Source organism: Vanacampus margaritifer, chromosome 8, assembly GCF_051991255.1.
Source record: "Vanacampus margaritifer isolate UIUO_Vmar chromosome 8, RoL_Vmar_1.0, whole genome shotgun sequence".
Classification (NCBI taxonomy): Eukaryota; Metazoa; Chordata; class Actinopteri; order Syngnathiformes; family Syngnathidae; genus Vanacampus; species Vanacampus margaritifer.
In genome coordinates this window covers 739,242-757,500 of record NC_135439.1, presented here as the reverse complement: position 1 = coordinate 757,500, position 18,259 = coordinate 739,242, and the positions used below count along the sequence as shown (strand labels likewise).

The window sequence follows — 18,259 nt, the reverse complement described above, 5'->3', positions numbered from 1 at the left end:
CAAATGCATTTTTATTTGATAATATTGATTTTCCATTCAATTGTTAACACAAACAGCAGCACCCATCCAACCTAACACGTGCGTGCGTGCATGCGCGCATAGTCAATAAAAGTAACGCGTGTACATCAGCAGCTCATTTGCATACGAGCTGAGCATTTTAAATAACATTTAATTGTCCACTGATTTCTACTCTCTAAAAATTACAATTAAATCAACGGGCGTTTCTTCTAAGCAACATTTCTACTTCAGTGCATTAATTTGCCGAATCAACTTTGACCCCTACTAGATGACGACCTCTTCAAAAATGTTTCATGAAATATAATACCGTAATATATGTCATAATTCAGCCTATTAATGAAGTTAACCGTACAGGACTTGTTAGTATCACAGTTAGCTGCTCTTCATTCAAGTCATCTGAAAATTGGAACGATATGTTCACGATATGTTCACGATATGTTCACGATATGTTCACGGTCCAAGAAATACACAAACAAAGCCCATCAAGTCACATATCAAATCAAAGGCCGCAACGAAAGCTTTCCAGAGCTGCAATTTGATCTGCAAAATGTCCTTTGCATGCTCAGCAATCAACAAAGAACCACGTTTTACACTTCAACACTTCACCAATTACACATGAAAGAGATTCAGTAACGTGGTCAGAAAAAGAAGAATCAACAAACAACCTAACATATTGATTGATGCGTATAGTCATGTTTTGTAGAAATTGTTTTTACAAGATTGCATGATGATGCAATGACCCCCCCAAAAAGTTTTAAAAAAGGACAAACAAACCACACTGAGTCGCATCAAAGCCTGAGACGAATGCAGTCTCCAGCTGCAGTTCATTTTTTGGGATTTCCTTCTATGGTGACGCAATTATGACAAAATATGTCATATATTAATATGTGACATACTGTATATACATATGACATATTAAATTAATTATATATATAGAGAGGGTTTTCTTATATATATATGTATATATATATATATATATAGAGAGAGAGAGAGAGAGAGAGAGAGAGATAGCAGGTCCAAATTGTACGACCAAGAGACCCTTTAGAGTCCCATATCTAATTAAAGACTGTGACGAAAGCATTCTCGAGCTGCAATTAGTTTGACAATTCAGCCTTGTATGTTGACGCAACCATCAAAAAACATGTTTGTATTTAGCCGGCACGTCGTCGTCGGGCTGACAAAAAACGTTAACGAGCGCCAAACCCAATTCCAGTTTCCCCGACCATCCTCCCCTTGCGGATCCTTAAGTGGAGCTGATGGAAGGTTGGACCGGCCCTCATTTGCATAATTGTGATGTTAATGCGGCGAGCCCAGGGACTTGATTGTGTTGCATATTGATTGCATTGCGCGGGGAATGGCGGCAATCCGATTAGACGGCGGGATTCCCGCCATCTACACTCGTAAACTCGGTCAAAGCAGGCGGCGAGGAGGAAACTCACCGTTCTCGGGGTGCTCCATCTCGCCGATGCTGCCGTCGGGCGTGGTGCGCTCGTAGTGGTCCTCGGGCAGCGCCAGCGGGCCGATCCGAGGCCCGGACGACGACTTGGAGCTGGGGGTCTCCGACTCGTCCAGCCCGCTGTCGTAGTAGCTGTGCTGGGACGAGTCCTGCAGGTCCTGCGCCTGGCTCGCCGTGGAGAAGGTCACGCGGCGGTGCGGCAGCTGGCAAGCAGAGGCCGCATGGCTACGTTATTTACGGCATTATTCGCCCTGGCAAAAATGGTTGACATACGACAAACCGCATCAAGTCACTATCGTATCAAAGGCCGCATCCGAGGCTTTCGGGGTCTGCGCTCATTTTGGGAATAAGCTCTCATATAATCATGTCATTGACCACTAAACATCAAAGTACAAAATAGCGATAAGGTAAAAATCAACAAACTACAAACCACATCGAGTCGCATATCAAATTAAAGGCTGCGTTGAACGCTTTTGGCATCCATGGTTTGTTTGGCAATATACACTTGTATGATGAAAAAAAGACCAAATAACGTTTTTGTTTACGTTACGTGTAAACATCACCAATCCCTCATAAATGTGATTAAGTGAAAGACCTTCAAACATTACACCACATGGAGTTGCATATCAAATTAAAGCTACTCACAAAGGCTTAACTAGATTTCTTTTTAGGCAACATATGCTGCAATGTTAACAATGTGTCAAAAGTGTCAAGAATGTCATAAAGTCGTACATCAAATCAAAGCCAGTGACAAAAGATTTCCACATCTGCAACTCTTTTGTCAATATGCACTCAAATGTTGATGCAATGACTCAATTTTTTTTTCACATCCGCGTAATAAAGTCACAAATCACACAAAATCCCGGCAGATGATTTACTCCATTCAACAACAACAACAAGACAATTGCACAAATTTATAACTTGAACTGGGAGCCATTGAAAATATTGGGTGACCCATCTGGCCAATAGGCGTCCGAGCGGATGCCTGACGGGAGCCATTTTGTCTGCCCGGCTATCAATCACACGCGCGAGAGTCGACTTCAACGTGCCGGGAGGCAACTCGGTCACGCCACGTCTTTCCCGCCACGTTCCAGTTGGCACGGCGGACTTAATTTGGAGTCCAAATGTCATGTGAAGGCGACCAGTTAGTTTGCATAAGAGCAGCAGGCTGAAAACAAACTTTGACGCTTCATTGACTCTGTCTTGGAGGAGGAGGAGAAGAAGGGGGAGGAATCCGTCTGACTTGATGCTTTTATAATTAAAATACAATTAGCTGTCCATGTAGCACTGCAGGACACACACGCGCACTGAGCCAGACACACACACGCGCACGCACACACACACACCTGAACAAGGCCAGACAGATAAACAGCACATCCCCGGCTGGCTCCGTACTCGGTTACCATGGAAACTGGTGTCATCCCAGTCAGGACCCTGAACCGCTTCAAACGGCACCAAAAAGACTTTTTGTGCTTTTGTCCAAATGGCGAGCGGCCACAGTCCACTGTGGGAAGGTGCGAGGAATCAAACCGGCGGCAGCGCCGGCAAATGGCCACACCTCCCAGGATCCGACTCAACGAGGATGATTTCAAATGGCAGCAAAAAAATAAATCACGAAAATGCAGACAAACAAATGTGATTTGTGTTGTTTTGTTTTTTTAATCAACTTTGACGAGCAAACAATTACGAACAAACATCGACGAAAGTTTACCAAAAAAAAAACTGTACAAGTTTGTAGTTACGGTTGTTCCGTGACTATTTTTGACTAACGAGTGCAGAGTAGAGAAATGAAAATCTAGTAAGGCCTTTCCAGAAACAAATGTTGAGTGTGACGTTGCTCTAGTTGCCGTCAACATCTTCACACCAGGAAGCAAACGCTAACTGTGCTAACCCCTGTGGCGGCCGGCGATCCGGCGCTCCCGCACACGCACACACAAACACACACGTGTTGGTGTCAGATCAGGATGTGTCGGAGCGTGTTATTAATAAACGCTTCCTGCTTCCTGTTTCCTGCCGCGGGATGGAAATCGGCGCTTGGTTATAAACAGCCAGACGTACAAATGATCAGGATTCCTCGCACGGCTGAGAAAAATCAAAGTGGGCATATGAGGACCTTCCAATTTTCCTGGAGTCTTGTTTTTTAAGTATCTGTACTTTTACTTGAGTACAGCGTGTGAGTACTTTTCCACACGCATGTACGCACGCTGTGACAAATCCTTGTTTGTTTTTGTCCCTTTTGTACTTGTGCGCCGGCGTGTGTTTGTTTGCCGTAAATAGAAGTCGTCGTCTCCGCCGTCTCAGCGCCGAACACATCACAGTTGAGAAACAACGTTAAAAAAAAAAAAGAACACCACAACCTCACAGTCACCTCGGGAAGCCTTCAGATTCGGCGACGGCGCCCACACGCGCCTCCATTTATGTTGGTCTGCCACATGGCACCTGCTAACTGCTACCAGCTAGCATACAATTGCTGAATTGACTAAAACTGTCAACTGGATAACGTGTGGTAGTGCTGGTGCTTCCCTCTAGTGGTACGCAAAAGAAGTGCAGTTCAGTTATATATTACCTTTAATGTCTAATAACCTTTTTTTTTTATGCTTTATAATCAGGTATGATTTGCATTTACAAATTATGTGCACTATATTTTGATTGAATCGTGATTTAAGTCGTTTTATGATTAAATGCAACGTTTATGCATAATAATATAACTTTAAAAGTCTTGTTTTGATCAACACGTGAACGTACTTTATTGGAAAATGTTGCTTATTTAGGTGAAATGGAGAGCAAAATACTTTCTTTTAGCTGTTGCAAGAATATTGAGAAGTTATAAATATTAAGAAAATTTGTTGCACTCATTTTGACCTTTAGAATGTTCATTAAGTGATTTTTTGTCAAATATTTGTTTGAGCTGAACAAAGTGCAGTGGGATGAACTTGAAGCTTAGCTTATGTCAGGCTAGCCTAGCGGGAGGAACACGCATACCACAATTGTAGGCGACATCCTTCAAAGGCCCAATTTGTGGGCTCTATGACGTCATTTCGGGCGCGCCATCGCCAAATTCGAGCTCGCAAATATGACCGTTGTTTCCATGGAGACGGGCTCGCTTGCTTTGGAACACATTTACGTAGCCTTCTCCGCTCTTCTTCGACACCGACTCGTTGGTGGATGCCAATAGCATGGCAGTAGATCCAGTGAAGTCCCTCCCCCGTCTGTCGCTGGATGCTGATTGGTCGTTCGCGAAGCTTCACGAGTGAGTGACAGACTCAGATTTCTGTTTCCGCGGTCCACAGAGGCTACACGAGGAGGAGGAGGAGCCATCAAAGGACCCAGGCTGGGACGCAGCGACATCTTATCTTAGTTTAGCTTAGCATAGCGGAAGCGACATCAAAGCCTTGTTTTTCAGTCGCCCTCTGGTGGCTGCTTTCAGTAAAGCCGAATGTCTGAACCTTTCACAATTGACTTTCCATCCATAATTTCATACATATAATTTAAAAACGCATATCTAGAAAGTAAATAAATGAATATGAAAAACATAAATTAACAACAAACATTTGACTCTGATTTTATGACCCTGAAGCGACTTAAAAAAAAATTATAATTAAAAAAAGTGGACAGTGCGGCTTTTTCACATTAACCGTTTGGATTACTTCTGTGGAAGTCGATACAAGTTGATGCTGGCTGCGGGAAAAAAACTTGTTTGGTATCAGCAGACGTAAAGCAAATCCCTGAAAGGGGAAAAAAAAAGTTTAATTTACTTTTGCTATAAGCAAAGGAGAAATCAAATCGATTAAGACGGGGAATCGAATTTTTGTGAAAGAACGCAAGAAAATGGTGGACGCCTCCATTTTGAGGGCCTAAATACGCCACATTTGAAAACAGCAGAAGCTGAAATGACCCATTGAAGACACGAAGAGGAAGTAGCGGAAGAGGAAGAGGAGGAGGAGGAGGAGGAAGAGGAGGAAGAGGAGGAGGAGGCCCGCTGATGATTAAAAAGCAACCACGAGAGGAGAAACGAACGACGCCTCGCCGGCTGTTTGTCAGCCGAGACACAAAGCGGGAGATAACACACCGCCTGTGTGTGTGTGTGCGTGTGTGTGCGTGTGTGTGTGTGTGTGTGAGAGAGAGAGAGAGCTCCTCATTACCTCCCTGTGTGGGAGATAAGAGTGTGTGAGGCTGCATTGTGCATGCTTATAAAAGTGTGTGCTTATCAAGTATGCATGCGCACACGCACACAGACGGCCAACGTCGAGAGCTGCGACATCCCATAATTCCGCACGGCAGCGCCACATCAGTTGGAGCGTACGATGAATGAGGAAACACAAAAGAAGACGGACTCGGCACGTTCTTTTGGAAGGCGTCCATGTCAGAGCAGTTTTTCGTCCGCGTTCCGGCAAGTTCTCGAACTCACAAAAGCACTCAAAGGACGGCTACGCATGTTGACGCCAGTAGGGGGCGCCACATACAAAATTCCAATTTGCTAAGACAGACAAAATTTCCAGATGGAGTTTGTCTTTGACCTGCAGGTGAAATGAGCCTAAAATGGCCGCTTTGAATCAAAATGGCCGACTTGCAGGCGTGGCTTATTGAGACTTTTTTGACCCATGACGGACGTGTCGACCAAATTTGATGTTGCCATGTCAAACTGGCTCAGGGCCTGAATTGCTCGCTTTTTAACTTGAGACGCCCTCCCAGCCAATTTAGGCAGCAGGCTAGTCAGGCCTGAAGTGACTGCGCCTGCTAACGATGGAAAAATCCAGAATGGACGCCCTCGAACAACAAACAATTCAAGTTTACAAATCCTTCACTTTTCAAACAACAGCAGCCCTTTTAGGCAGCACGCCAGTCAAGTGTCATTTGCTGCTGATAATGGACGAGATCAAGAACCGAGCCACAATGGAAAAACTGTCAAGCAGCAAACAAGTCGGGCCTGAAGTTCTGGTTGCTGATATAAAGATAGAAACTACTGGGAATTGACAGATTGATACACAACTGAAAGACTATCAATACCATCACTTCTTTCACTCTTTACTAATAGCAGCTAAACGGGTTGCAAACCAGCAGTGAAAAAGCCAAGTTGGGCCTGACATGCTGACTGATGATGGAAAAGCTGAAGGGTTGTCCAATGGGTTCACCACATAACGAGCTGATCTGCAAACAAACTTCTAAAACGCCGACTTCCTCCCTCGCTACCCGTTTAGTCACATGAGCGCATGTGAGCGCGCAGCCGGCGGGAAGCGGCTTGAACATCAAAGGCGATTTGTCCGACCGGCACTCGTCAGGCGTGAACGTCTCGCATGACGACTCGCTCGCAGTCAGGTGGCGCGTCGGTTGCGGACTTTTGAGGCGGTAGCGTTAGCATTAGCCGCTTTCATGTTGGCCCTCCCTGCCGTTCTTCTTCTTTTCCTTCTTTTCTTCATCTTTTCTTCTTCTCCTCCTTCTTCTTCTTCTTCAGAAGCAAATTCAAGTTCGGAGGAAACCTGAGAACGGGCCAAGAAAATCCTGCGAGCTAATCAGGCCGACACGGGAAAACATTCAAACCATCCGAGTGGAAGTTTAGCAATTATTTGGATTCGCTGATGAACCGTGATCTGTGTGTATGCGTGAGTGTGTGTGTTTTAGGAGTGTGCGCTTTGCGGAGTCTGTCATCTGCATTCAATAGTGTGTGTGTGTGTGTTGAGAGTGACATTTTCCGCACGCACACTCACACAAAACAGGTCAGCTGAGTCCATCATCTGCTTCCAGAGTTCAGTAGAACGCCAACATTTGTCTGCCCCGCAGGTGTGCGCGCGTGTGTGCGCAGTGACACTTGACGTGGCAATCCGATGAACTCGCAAGCGACACACACACAAGTCAGAGCGGAAAAGAAAAAAAAAGGCGTAAATCTCTTTTCTCCGCTGCTATTTTTCAATTTGCTGCCTGGCTGCTCAAACGTCCGGACAGAACCCGAACGCAGCACCGACCGCGGCTGACGGCAGGGCGGGCACACAAAAAAAAAAGAAAAAGCTCTGAAAAAAAAAAAGAAAAGAAAAGGGACGGATGGCGGACTCGACGCTTTTTTTGTCTGAATGTGCGCGTTGGAGAGCTGCTGACGCTTCGCCGTTGTCAATCAAACATCACAGGTCTCCTTTTGTGCATCTTCTTCTGCACACTCACACACGCACGCACGCACGAAAAAGCCGCTTAAAGCAACGCTATCAGTCCAAAGCAGCACTGCAGGTACGGCGTTTAATTTAATATATGCAACAGTCATGTTTCTTTGTGCTACTGTTTAATCCACGAGAGAGAGAGAGAGAGAGAGAGAGAGAGAGAGAGAGAGAGAGAGAGAGAGAGAGAGAGAGAGAGAGAGAGAACAGTGGGGGAAGGGGGGGTTGTTGGGGGGGGGGCATTGCGTGCTTTGTGGATTAGCAAAACAGCTATCACAACACGCTAGTAATGTTTTTTCAACGACAACAAAGTCCGTGCGCCTGCATGCTAACACTGCTAGCAATCAGATAGCGTTCCCAGGCTAGCACACAACAAGGTTATTACACTTAACAAGAAACAACAAAATGATGAAAAATAAACACTGAAAAAAGGTTTTAATGGAAATACAACAATATAGTTTGTTTTTAATCGATATCTAACTCAAACCAAAGTTTATGTTTGTAACTGTAATGATAGCGAAAATGTCATCCATCTATGTCTGTTTTTGATTTGAGAAGGAAAGCATCACTTAAGTACTTATTTTGTTTTTTGTTTATAATGGTTTACAGAAGGCTACGCAAATTCAAGGAATAAAAACAAAGCTACTTAGGAATCAGGTAGCATTCATAGGCTAATGTGGCTAGCCCACAGAAACCAGATTGCATCAACATGCTCATAAAACTACTCAATAGCAATCAGATAGCATTCATAAGCTAATGTGGCTAGCCCACGGAAACCAGATAGCATCAACATGCTAATGTAGTGCAGCAGGCCGCTAGCAAGCAGTTAGCATGTGAGGTCATGTGACACGCTGAGGAAATAAAGCTTAGCAGAAAGTGATGTGAGGCTTGAGCTTAAGCCGCGTGGGGTCAAAGGTGAGCGTGACAATGAGAAGACGTAACAAACTCACACGTGCGCGACAGGATAGAATAACAAGACTGATCCTATTTGATAGCCTCAAGGGTCGAAGGTGAAATTCCCAAAGATGGCGTGTTGTGTTTTACGCCCATGAAACAGAAGAAACTTTTGGAAAGCTCCAGCGTTGAAAAGTCCAAAGTTTAAGCCGCCTTGTCAGGTGAATTCATCACGTCAACACAAAGACTGACAAATCCAAAACTACCAATGCGGCACTTTCTTCAAAGAAAAGATGTCAACTTTTTAAAATTGGGAAATATTTACTCTTCTTTGAATTTTTGCTTTAACAATGTTTCCATCGGCCGCGTCATTGATTTCCTAAAAAGAAAATGTTGTTGAAAGTTGGATTACAAATATGATCTTACGTACTGTATTCCATACAATTCATTTGACATGATTATTTTTGTTTTATAGATGAATTGAATTGTTTGCACTGCACTGCATTGCTCATTCACTAAAAAAAAGACAAACTACAAATGTTACACTTTTCTGAAAAGATGAAAGCTGTTACATATTTAATATGTATTTTTATTTGTAATGTACTAATGGATTAGTGATGGTTTGTGTTTTTGTTTTGAATGTGCGCTGACGTGTTTATTTGCAAACGGATAATTGGAACGAATCCCGTTTGCTGTTTGCTTTAGCAGGTCGGCGCTAATCAAGCGGCCGCTTAATCACCTTGAACGGACGACGACATTGAGGTTTGCCCATTCAAGTGTGGAAATGGCCTTGTTCTTTTTTTTATTTTAACTTTTTTTCAGGGTGGGGGAGCAGGTGCACCAACTCTATTGGGATACTAAAAAAAAGGTGGGGGGGGGGGGGGCATTTGGGAGAAGCGGCTATGCGCTCGGTCTATAAATCACGCAAGCTCGCTGCACGTGTGCACGCAGGTGTGCGTTAACACGTTTCCATACGTGTGGATAAAAATAGCCGGTGGGGGGGGGGGAGGGAGGGGGGCACTGCGCTGGCAGGAGGTCGGGTCGATTGTGTGGAAACAATAGAGGACGGAAAAGCAGACAGTTTGAGAGTGCTTGCAAATTGAAAGACGGGAAAGATGATGAAAACGTGCACGAAGACTCCAGAATGGGACAGACGTCCCATTCGTCTTTGTCACTGCCTGGCGACCAATCCCATTGTTTGACTATATGCACTTTGACACGACCTGACCACCAGTCCAGGGCGTGCTTATTTCGGGGCGCTTATTGAGGCGAATCACGCAACAAATCTCACGCGATTTCGCAGCTAGCAGCAGTGAAATGAAGCCGCCAATTAGCCGGCGAGCTTCATCACCTCCACCAAAACGCGTGCGCGGCCCACGCCAGCCAGCGTTCATTAGCGTCCGGGCAGGATTAGCCGCCGCTCGCCTGCCAACAATGGCCGCGGCCGGCCAACAAGAGGCTCCGCGGGGAGGCTAATGCTAACGCTAAGCCTAATTGTAACATGGCTGGCGAAATAGCCTCAAGTGGGTCACAACATGCAAATGTTTGGGATTTACAACAGCAGGGTTTGACGCTCCCCATTCCGATAGCGATCATCCACGAGTGATTATGATTTCGATCGCATAGATTACAATGCACATGCTTCCATTTTTCAGCTGCCCACTAACAATTATTTTAAGAATGAATTCCTCCTCAACATTTTGGGCAATTTTCTGACATATTGACAAAAGCGGGAGCAGTTTTGCGAATGCTAAAACAAAATACACACTGCAGCAACACGTTTGGGAATCTGACCAAAAATACTTTTAAAGTTCTGCTGCCTAGGACAGATGCTAATGCTAATTACAAAATATACAGCCAAATGAATACAATTCAGTCATCGTATGCTATCGAGACTATTTCCATTCATCTCGTGTTTAGCGGCTAAGCATGCTACAAAACGTCTTGATCTACTTTTTTGTTTGGTATTTGCCTCCAACCGGCCGCTAATTGTACTCTCGTTAAGTGCTCATTTTTCATATCTCACCGCATCGCTAAGTAAGTACTTACCAAAGACGTCACTGAGAGCACTTGTTTTGCTCACCTTAAGACATGTCTGAAAAAATGCCGCAAATGTTTTTTGCCACCCATTGAAGACATCTGTGAGGGAGCGCGTATTTTGCTGACCATAGCCGATTATCAATATTCATAGATGAATTATTGATCGCAACAGCTCTTGTTGATGGCCCCGCCCACAAGGAAGCAGCACAGAAAAAAGGGCTCACCCTTCCCACAACTTCCTGTACTATACGTGAGCGTGATCACTTATGGATGACGACACCACAGTGGCGGCGTGTGGGAGGAAGGAAGGAAGGAAGGACGGACGGAAGGAAGGAAGGAAGAAAGGACAGACGGAAGGAAGGAAGGAAGAAAGGAAGGAAGGAAGGACAGACGGAAGGAAGGAAGGAAGGAAGGACGGACGGATGGAAGGAAGGAAGGAAGAAAGGAAGGAAGGAAAGACGGACGGACGGAAGGAAGGAAGGACAGACGGAAGGAAGGAAGGACAGATGGAAGGAAGGAAGGAAGGAAGGACGGACGGATGGAAGGAAGAAAGGAAGGAAGAAAGGAAGGAAGGAAGGAAGGAAGGACGGACGGAAGGAAGGACGGACGGAAGGAAGGACAGACGGAAGGAAGGAAGGAAGGACGGACGGAAGGAAGGACAGACGGAAGGAAGGAAGGACAGACGGAAGGAAGGAAGGAAGGACGGACGGATGGAAGGAAGGAAGGACGGAAGGAAGGAAGGACGAACGGAAGGAAGGAAGGAAAGGAGGCAAGGCAAGGACACTGGAGTGGGAATGAACAGCAGCTCTTTGAGTGAAGAATTAGGATTCTCCTGCCGACCTCAGCACAGCCACATAAATCAAACGCGCCCGCTCCGCACAAACACGCCGCTGATGGATGAAGACGCACGTGCGCGCGTTACAGCACGCGTGACAGCACGCGTGACATGGCACATTTACACGCTAACACACGGATGCACATGTAGACTTACTTTGTAGATCAATTGAATGTGAATTAATGGATTTTGATCATGGATGAATCATTTAGAAACCTTTTTGTAATTTAAGATGATGGAAATATTCCAGGCACTCAACGGTAAATATTCTCGGATTTCTCTCGTCCTTCAAGAAAGCAGTCGGATTCTCTTTGGGTTGAGTCAAAATAAGACATTTGCAAACATCTGCTCTGACTTTGCAAAACTATAATCAACATTTTTTTTCCAGATTTTCCAAATTAGGAATTGAATCGTTTCATGATTGCACTGTCAATTTGAAATGATGTCCTGTTTTTCAATTAAGGATTGGAAACGAAAAAAAAAGATTTTTTGCAATTCATTGACTAAACGAAAAACTAATCGACAGATCAATTGATGCTTAGAATTGTTGTTAGTTGCAGCCTTTTTGTGATGTCACACTGGCGACATTTTAAAAAACAAAATGGAGGTTACCAATGCGCCGTCTTGTTGTTGTGGCTAACTAGCATGCTAGCTGCGAGAATGTTTAGCGCAGTATGTGGTCTTCCTCTTGTACGCATACAAGCAAGCTATTAGCGAATATTAGTTTTTTATTACAAGCAGGACATTTTAACGGAAGTATTTAAGTAGCATACAGTTTTTCGTGTTCCGATATTCAAGCGCCCAAAAACTTTTTAGCAATCTCGTTTTTTCATGTGCGTGTTTGTTTTGACGCAAGGCGCAGCAGCACATTTCTCTCATCAGTCATAAAGGCCGCATCAAATGACACTTTTAATACATGCGGAGCGAGTGGGCGGGGTCTGACACTGCCACCTGGGTGCTTTTTTTTATTTAGAATTGATTTCATTGACGACGGTGTGCGCCACCCGCGCTTGCCAGCCGACTGCCGCACCGGCGGCTCATCAATAAGAAGGACGGACCGAGCGGCAAGTGACCGCCGCCGCCGCATAGCGACAGTCGCACTCGCCGCCGTGCTCAACAATCACCTGAATAAATAAATACATTAAAAGGTTGGCGCCGGGAAATTTGCCGCCAGCCAAACGTCCCATCAGACTGATTCCACAAAACAACGTTCAAGCGTCCGTCGAGCCGGCGTCGCTAGAAGGCTGCGGAAGTGCAACGCAAAAAGGCGTCTTCGCTTGACGCGTGTCACGAGGAGGAAGGACCAACTTATTGACTGACGTTTCCATAGCTGTGCGTGTGTGTAAGGTCATCGTGATTTCCAGGGATTCCCCCTACGGCGAGACAGGAAGGAGCGCTTGTTTTTTCCTCCTGTCTGGCTTTTGTTGCGCATCCATTGTTGACTCCTTCCTGCCTTACAATATGTATGTGTGTGTGTGCGTTCCCTGGGGGAGGCCTCTAGCAGTCGCACCATAAAGCCCACGCACTTCCTGAAAGTGTCCCCGTCCTCCCACATCAAATCAAAGGAAGTGATGACATCACATCCTGCCTGTCCTTAAAGGGAGAGGACGCTCCAGGACGAAGACGCATCCTGCCATTGAAAAAGAATCCGCTTGTGCGGATGATCCATTTTCGATAGCGATTATCCTCATTCGGGTCAAGGAGGCGGGCCGCTACACCCTGGACTGGTCGCCAAACGGCCATTTACGCTGGCGTTCGCACCAATTTGGAGTCTTCCATTATGCTAGAATTTCTGGTTTGGAGACAAACAAGTGACTGGTCGCCAGGCAATAATGTCAGGGCACGTCGGCAAATGGATGTCAAGTCACATCAAGACAAACAAGTGACTTGTTGCCAGAGTGTCGCGGTTTGTGAGTGTTTTCATTTTTATATTGTTTGTCTGCTTGTTCTGTTCAAAAAAAACTGCATAGGTGACTGAGGCTCTCCTTGCCCACATACTGGGGCATTAGGTTACCTTCATTTTTGCTTCACTTGTTATAAAACATTAATTACAAAAAAAAACTGTAACAAAACTGAACCACTGTACGCACTGTGTGGACATATTTGGAGATTTTGGGGTCAAAAGGGATCGACCTGCTACTAAAGGTCAATTTGATCCAAATGGGTTGTTTTCAACAAAATGACCCAGAAAGTTGGGTCAAATTGACCTTAAGTAGCAGGTTTATTTCCAACGCACCAGTTGGAGAAAAAGCAACCACTTGCCAATCCTTGCCCTCTGAGGCCAAGAACGGCTTCTGATTGGTCGACAAATCGGGTGTGTGTGGTTCTCTCCCACCTTGTGTCAATATTAGCCTGTTTGCTCACACTGACCTTTGACTCCACACATATACCTGCTGGGAGACAAACATGGCCGCAACGGGTAGGGAGGAGGAGGGGGGGGTGCGCGCATGTGCACGTGTGTGCGTGCGTGCGTGGCTGTCGGATGAAGGTGTCATTCACAGCTCGCTGACAGTCAATTTGTGCGCGTCCTCTTTGAAATTCCGCTCGCCGCTCAGCTGCCTGCCCGACGCGGCGCGAAGGACGACGCGTCGGGCGGCGCGCAGACGCCGCGTCAAACCAGCGCTTTGTGTTCGCCAAACCTCGACCCGCACCCACCCGACCCCCCTCCCCCACCCGGCAACCGCGACCGCTGAGGAAAGACGAGAGATGTTAGTTCGCGTGTGGACTCGACAGTAAAGCGGAACGGACTTTTTTGATTTGCATTTTGATTTGGATTTTTCTGTGCACGTCCAGTAAATGAAGTGATTTCCTTTACAACATTTTCACTGACTGGATTTTGTGTTGTGTCACAAGATCAGCGCGGAACCAAACGTGCAACAATTCAGCAATGAATCAATTATTCCACAACTACTTCAAATATTCTCCGATTTCTGCCGTCCTTCGTGAAAGCAGACCGATTGTTTTTAGCTTTTTCAAAATAAAACGTGGGCTTTTACTTTGGAAAACAATGACATTTGGGACAATTTTCTGACGCATTACATAAACCAGTAACGTGAACCAGAATTTATTTTTCTGCACTGTCAATTTGAAAATGATGTTGTGGTTTTCAATAAAGGAATGGAAATTTCCCAAAGTTTTTTTTGTTTGCTTTTGCCAATTCAAAGATTCATTGAAAAAGAATCAGCAGATTAATCAATTACTAAAATAATGGTTAGTTGCAGCCCAATTTACAAAAGAAGAGAGCAGAATTTGTTCTTTTTCATCACAAAGTTTGTTTCAATCTATTTCCATTCTTTGGTAATCAGGAGTAGAGCCTGGGTTGGAAATTTTAACAGGTTTCGAACCAAAATGTTGAGAAAATGATCTTAAAAAAGCAAAACAAACGCTAATCGCGGTGAGTCAGCCTGGTGAAATCTGGAGCAGAATTATTTGCGTTTTATTCCCAATCTTGTTTTCTCCACTTTTTGGTCCTAAATGTGCATTTTGGGTGAAAGCTGCCATGCATCTTCTACTGCATGACTACAGAACAAAAAAAGCTTTAAAAAAAAAACGTTTTCTTTCTCATTCTTTCTTCACACATCCAACGTCGCATCAAATTTCAAGCTCCTCCAATTTTTAAATTTTTATATTTCATGTTCTAACACTTTTTGCTGCACTCAAATTGAGACGCGATCTCATTTTCATCCACATTACAAAGAGACTTGCTTACCAGCTTTTTTGTTCTTTTTTTCTTTTCTTTTTTTTTGCATTTCACGCTGACATGTCAATTGTGTCACTTGACAACGATGACGTCAAATATGTGTCACATGTAAATCCAGCAAAATTTGTCAAATCCTGATGTAATCCAATCACGTCTCTGCCTTTGACTGCCCAACATTCAATCACGCACGCGCGCGCACCCACACGCACAGTTGAGTCATTTTGGGGCGGTGTGAGTGAATACACGCGCGCACACGCACACGCGCGCACACACACGCGGCTCGTGCCAATTCGCTGACTCGTCACTGCTGTCAAGAAATGTTTCAAGTGTCACGGCAGAAAGTGCAAAAATGGCATTTTTTATCAGATTCAAGGACACATTTGGCTTCTTTTAACGGAAGCTTTCCACTTGCCGACGTGCCGTGTCGTCACTTGCCCGCCGTGTGTGTGTGCGCGCGCGCGCGTGCGTGCCACATGAATCTGCAGCAGAGAAAAGACGAAGGGTCGAGACATGGCGGTGACGCAAGAGGCAGAAAAAGAAAAGCAGGTCGCGAGTGTCCTCATCCAGATGTGACATGACCCCAGGCCAGGCCGGGGTCAGCAATCCTTTGCAGCGCGCTTCTCAAATATTCCATTTGCTCCTAATAGAAGATGAACCATTCATAATATTTGCAATATTTGTCAAGACACACGATCATTTGCAGCAATCACTTCATCATTGTTACGATCGTAGGAACAAACTTTGCTGGTGAGCGCTTTTTTTTATTACCTAAAAGTGTCCAAAAAGTGACCATAACATTTCCCAAAAAAGAAGATGAAAAGCAGAAAGAACTTTGCCAAAATGTCAAAGAATTGAATGAAAAAGGCAAAATATAAATTGTTAAAAAAAAGCAACCTAAAATGTCAAAAAACAAAAGAAAGGCAGAGAATTACCATAAAATATATAAGAGAAAAATGTATTAATAATAACAATATTTTTTTTAAAGGCCAAAAAAAGTTCAAAAACCATAAAATGTTTAAAAAAAAAATCCCAAAAATTACCATGAAAAGTTGACAAAATTGCCAGCAAAAAAGTTATTAAATGTAAAAAAAAAAAAAGAGAAGCAGAAAATGACCATGTGTCCATAAAGCTGCCCAAAGAAATTTTGACAAATTTCAACAAAAACAAAAAAGTATGAAAAAAAATCAAACGCGAAGGACAAAAGGCAAAAGAAAATGAATGTCAAAGTATTGAATGCTGCATCATTTTGTGTTCTGGTGCAGCTCGAGTTCGCATCACAAGCTTCGAATGCTTCATGGCAGATTAGATCCGATTTTTTCCATGCACGTTCAGTTCAGGGGATGGAGGTCTGGCTCAGGGTTAGGGTCAGAGGCTGGACTAGGGTTCGAGCTAAATGTAGGGTTTGCTCTTTAGCTCAAGCCAATCAAAACAAATCAGTCAAGCAAAACACAGCACACACGCACGCACGTGCGCGCGTACGGACGGACGAGCGTCGAGAGGAAGAAATCGTTCACAGTCCAAATGTGCTCAAGTATCAAGACGGTCGGTGCGCTACGAAACCCGAGAGCGCCGATGACATTTCAACTGAAACGTCCGCTGCACAGGAAGTGCTTGCAATGCGATCCCATCACCTGGCTGAGCGGGAATCAGATGACCACACGCGCACACGCGCGCGCGCACACGCCGATGAGTCAGGGCGAAACTGCGAGATTTCATTCCGGTCTGCTCGCATTCCCGAGCCATGAGTCAACAAGTGACGCTAAGCTAAACTAACCCCCTGCAATCGATGCGCAACTCTCGCTCGGTCGCAATGTGGACAAACCCGCTTCCCCGTGGGAACGGAAGCATGAACTAGGCACAAAGTAAAAGAGTAGAAACCATTTTGCACAGATTAGACCTTCTTCCGCATCCGCTAGAGTGCGTGTCAAACTTTCTGCCATCCAATCGATAGTTGAACTGAGAATATGCCGTCTTCTGAACGTTAAAGATATAAAAGGCGGGTGAAAGTGTCCTCTAACTTTTCAATTGGTGCCATGTCCCGGATTTGGATGCGCTTGTTTTCTTTGCGATCGGCAGATTGGGACTTGGTGCAAACAAATTTGATCACGACAGCCCTCGTTTATAGAACACAGACTGTGATTTTGTTAGCAAGTCTTTTCGCTTTTTCAACACGCTAAAGTAATAATAGTTGCCAGGACTACAGATAGAAAAATATCTGCCGATTATTAGCCAAGCAGGCTGATGAGCAATATTTGGAGCTGATATTCATTTTTAGGAAAAAGGAAAAATATATATATTGATGCAAAAATGTTTTTTAAATAATAATAATAATAAATGTGTGAAAGAAATTTACTTTTTAGATTTTCAAAATGGTGCTATTATTATGTATTAATTTATTATTTATTAATTATTATTATTATTTTAACCTTAAACAATAGACTTTTTGCAATTCTAATAAAAAGTTCAGGGAAAATGAAAGCAAACAAGTAAATACAAAAATCCTAAACATTTTTCTAAAATTTCTAAATAAGTGAAATGTTAAACTTTCATGTATCTTTGATTTAATTTCAATAGAGTGAGGGAATACTTTCACACTGCACTTAGTAAAAAAAAAAAATCTGATAACTGTACTTGAGTATTCTTTTTTTTTTCTGATGACGTCTTTTACCTGAAACAGGTGACCACTTTCGAATAGTTTAGATGTATAAAAAAAAAAAAAGGTTTTGTGTGTGTGTTTGTGTGTGTCAAGGATACGTCTCCAACCCCTTCGTAAGCGTCAGTGTGTTTTAAATGCTCGTTCTTCTTGCGCCGAGGCCGGCGTTGCATTAAAATTCTCTCTGCAGCGCTAATGGCTATCATCCCGCTATGGGGGGAGGGGGTGGCTTTGGAGGGGGGGGGGGGGGGGGGAAGCAAATAGTGAGAGGCAGCGAAGGGAGGGAGCCAGCGAGTAAAGAGGGAAGCGGAACAAGACAAGCAGGGATTAAATACATTTGTTTTCTCCCGCACCAAATTAGTATTGACGCCGACTCGCGCGCACCAAAAAAAAAAAAAAAGCAGCCATGTTGAAAATTAATTTGAAGTGTGTGTGTGAGAGAAGTGATACTGCACGCACACGCATAAGAAAGCTGTTCTGCTTCGCTACCCACTGACAGATAAAAGGATACTCGGATAAA

General features: G+C 44.3%; 1 protein-coding gene across 2 annotated transcripts in view; it reads right to left on the bottom strand.

Moving 5' to 3' along the window:
* Positions 1-18,259, bottom strand: part of LOC144056061 (protocadherin-1-like) — a 97,720-nt gene that overhangs the window by 44,543 nt on the left and 34,918 nt on the right. For both annotated transcript variants that reach the window (XM_077572440.1, XM_077572441.1), the window contains one exon: positions 1,458-1,677. In XM_077572440.1, the coding sequence (XP_077428566.1) occupies positions 1,458-1,677 (220 nt within the window). The remainder of the gene's footprint in view (positions 1-1,457; positions 1,678-18,259) is intronic.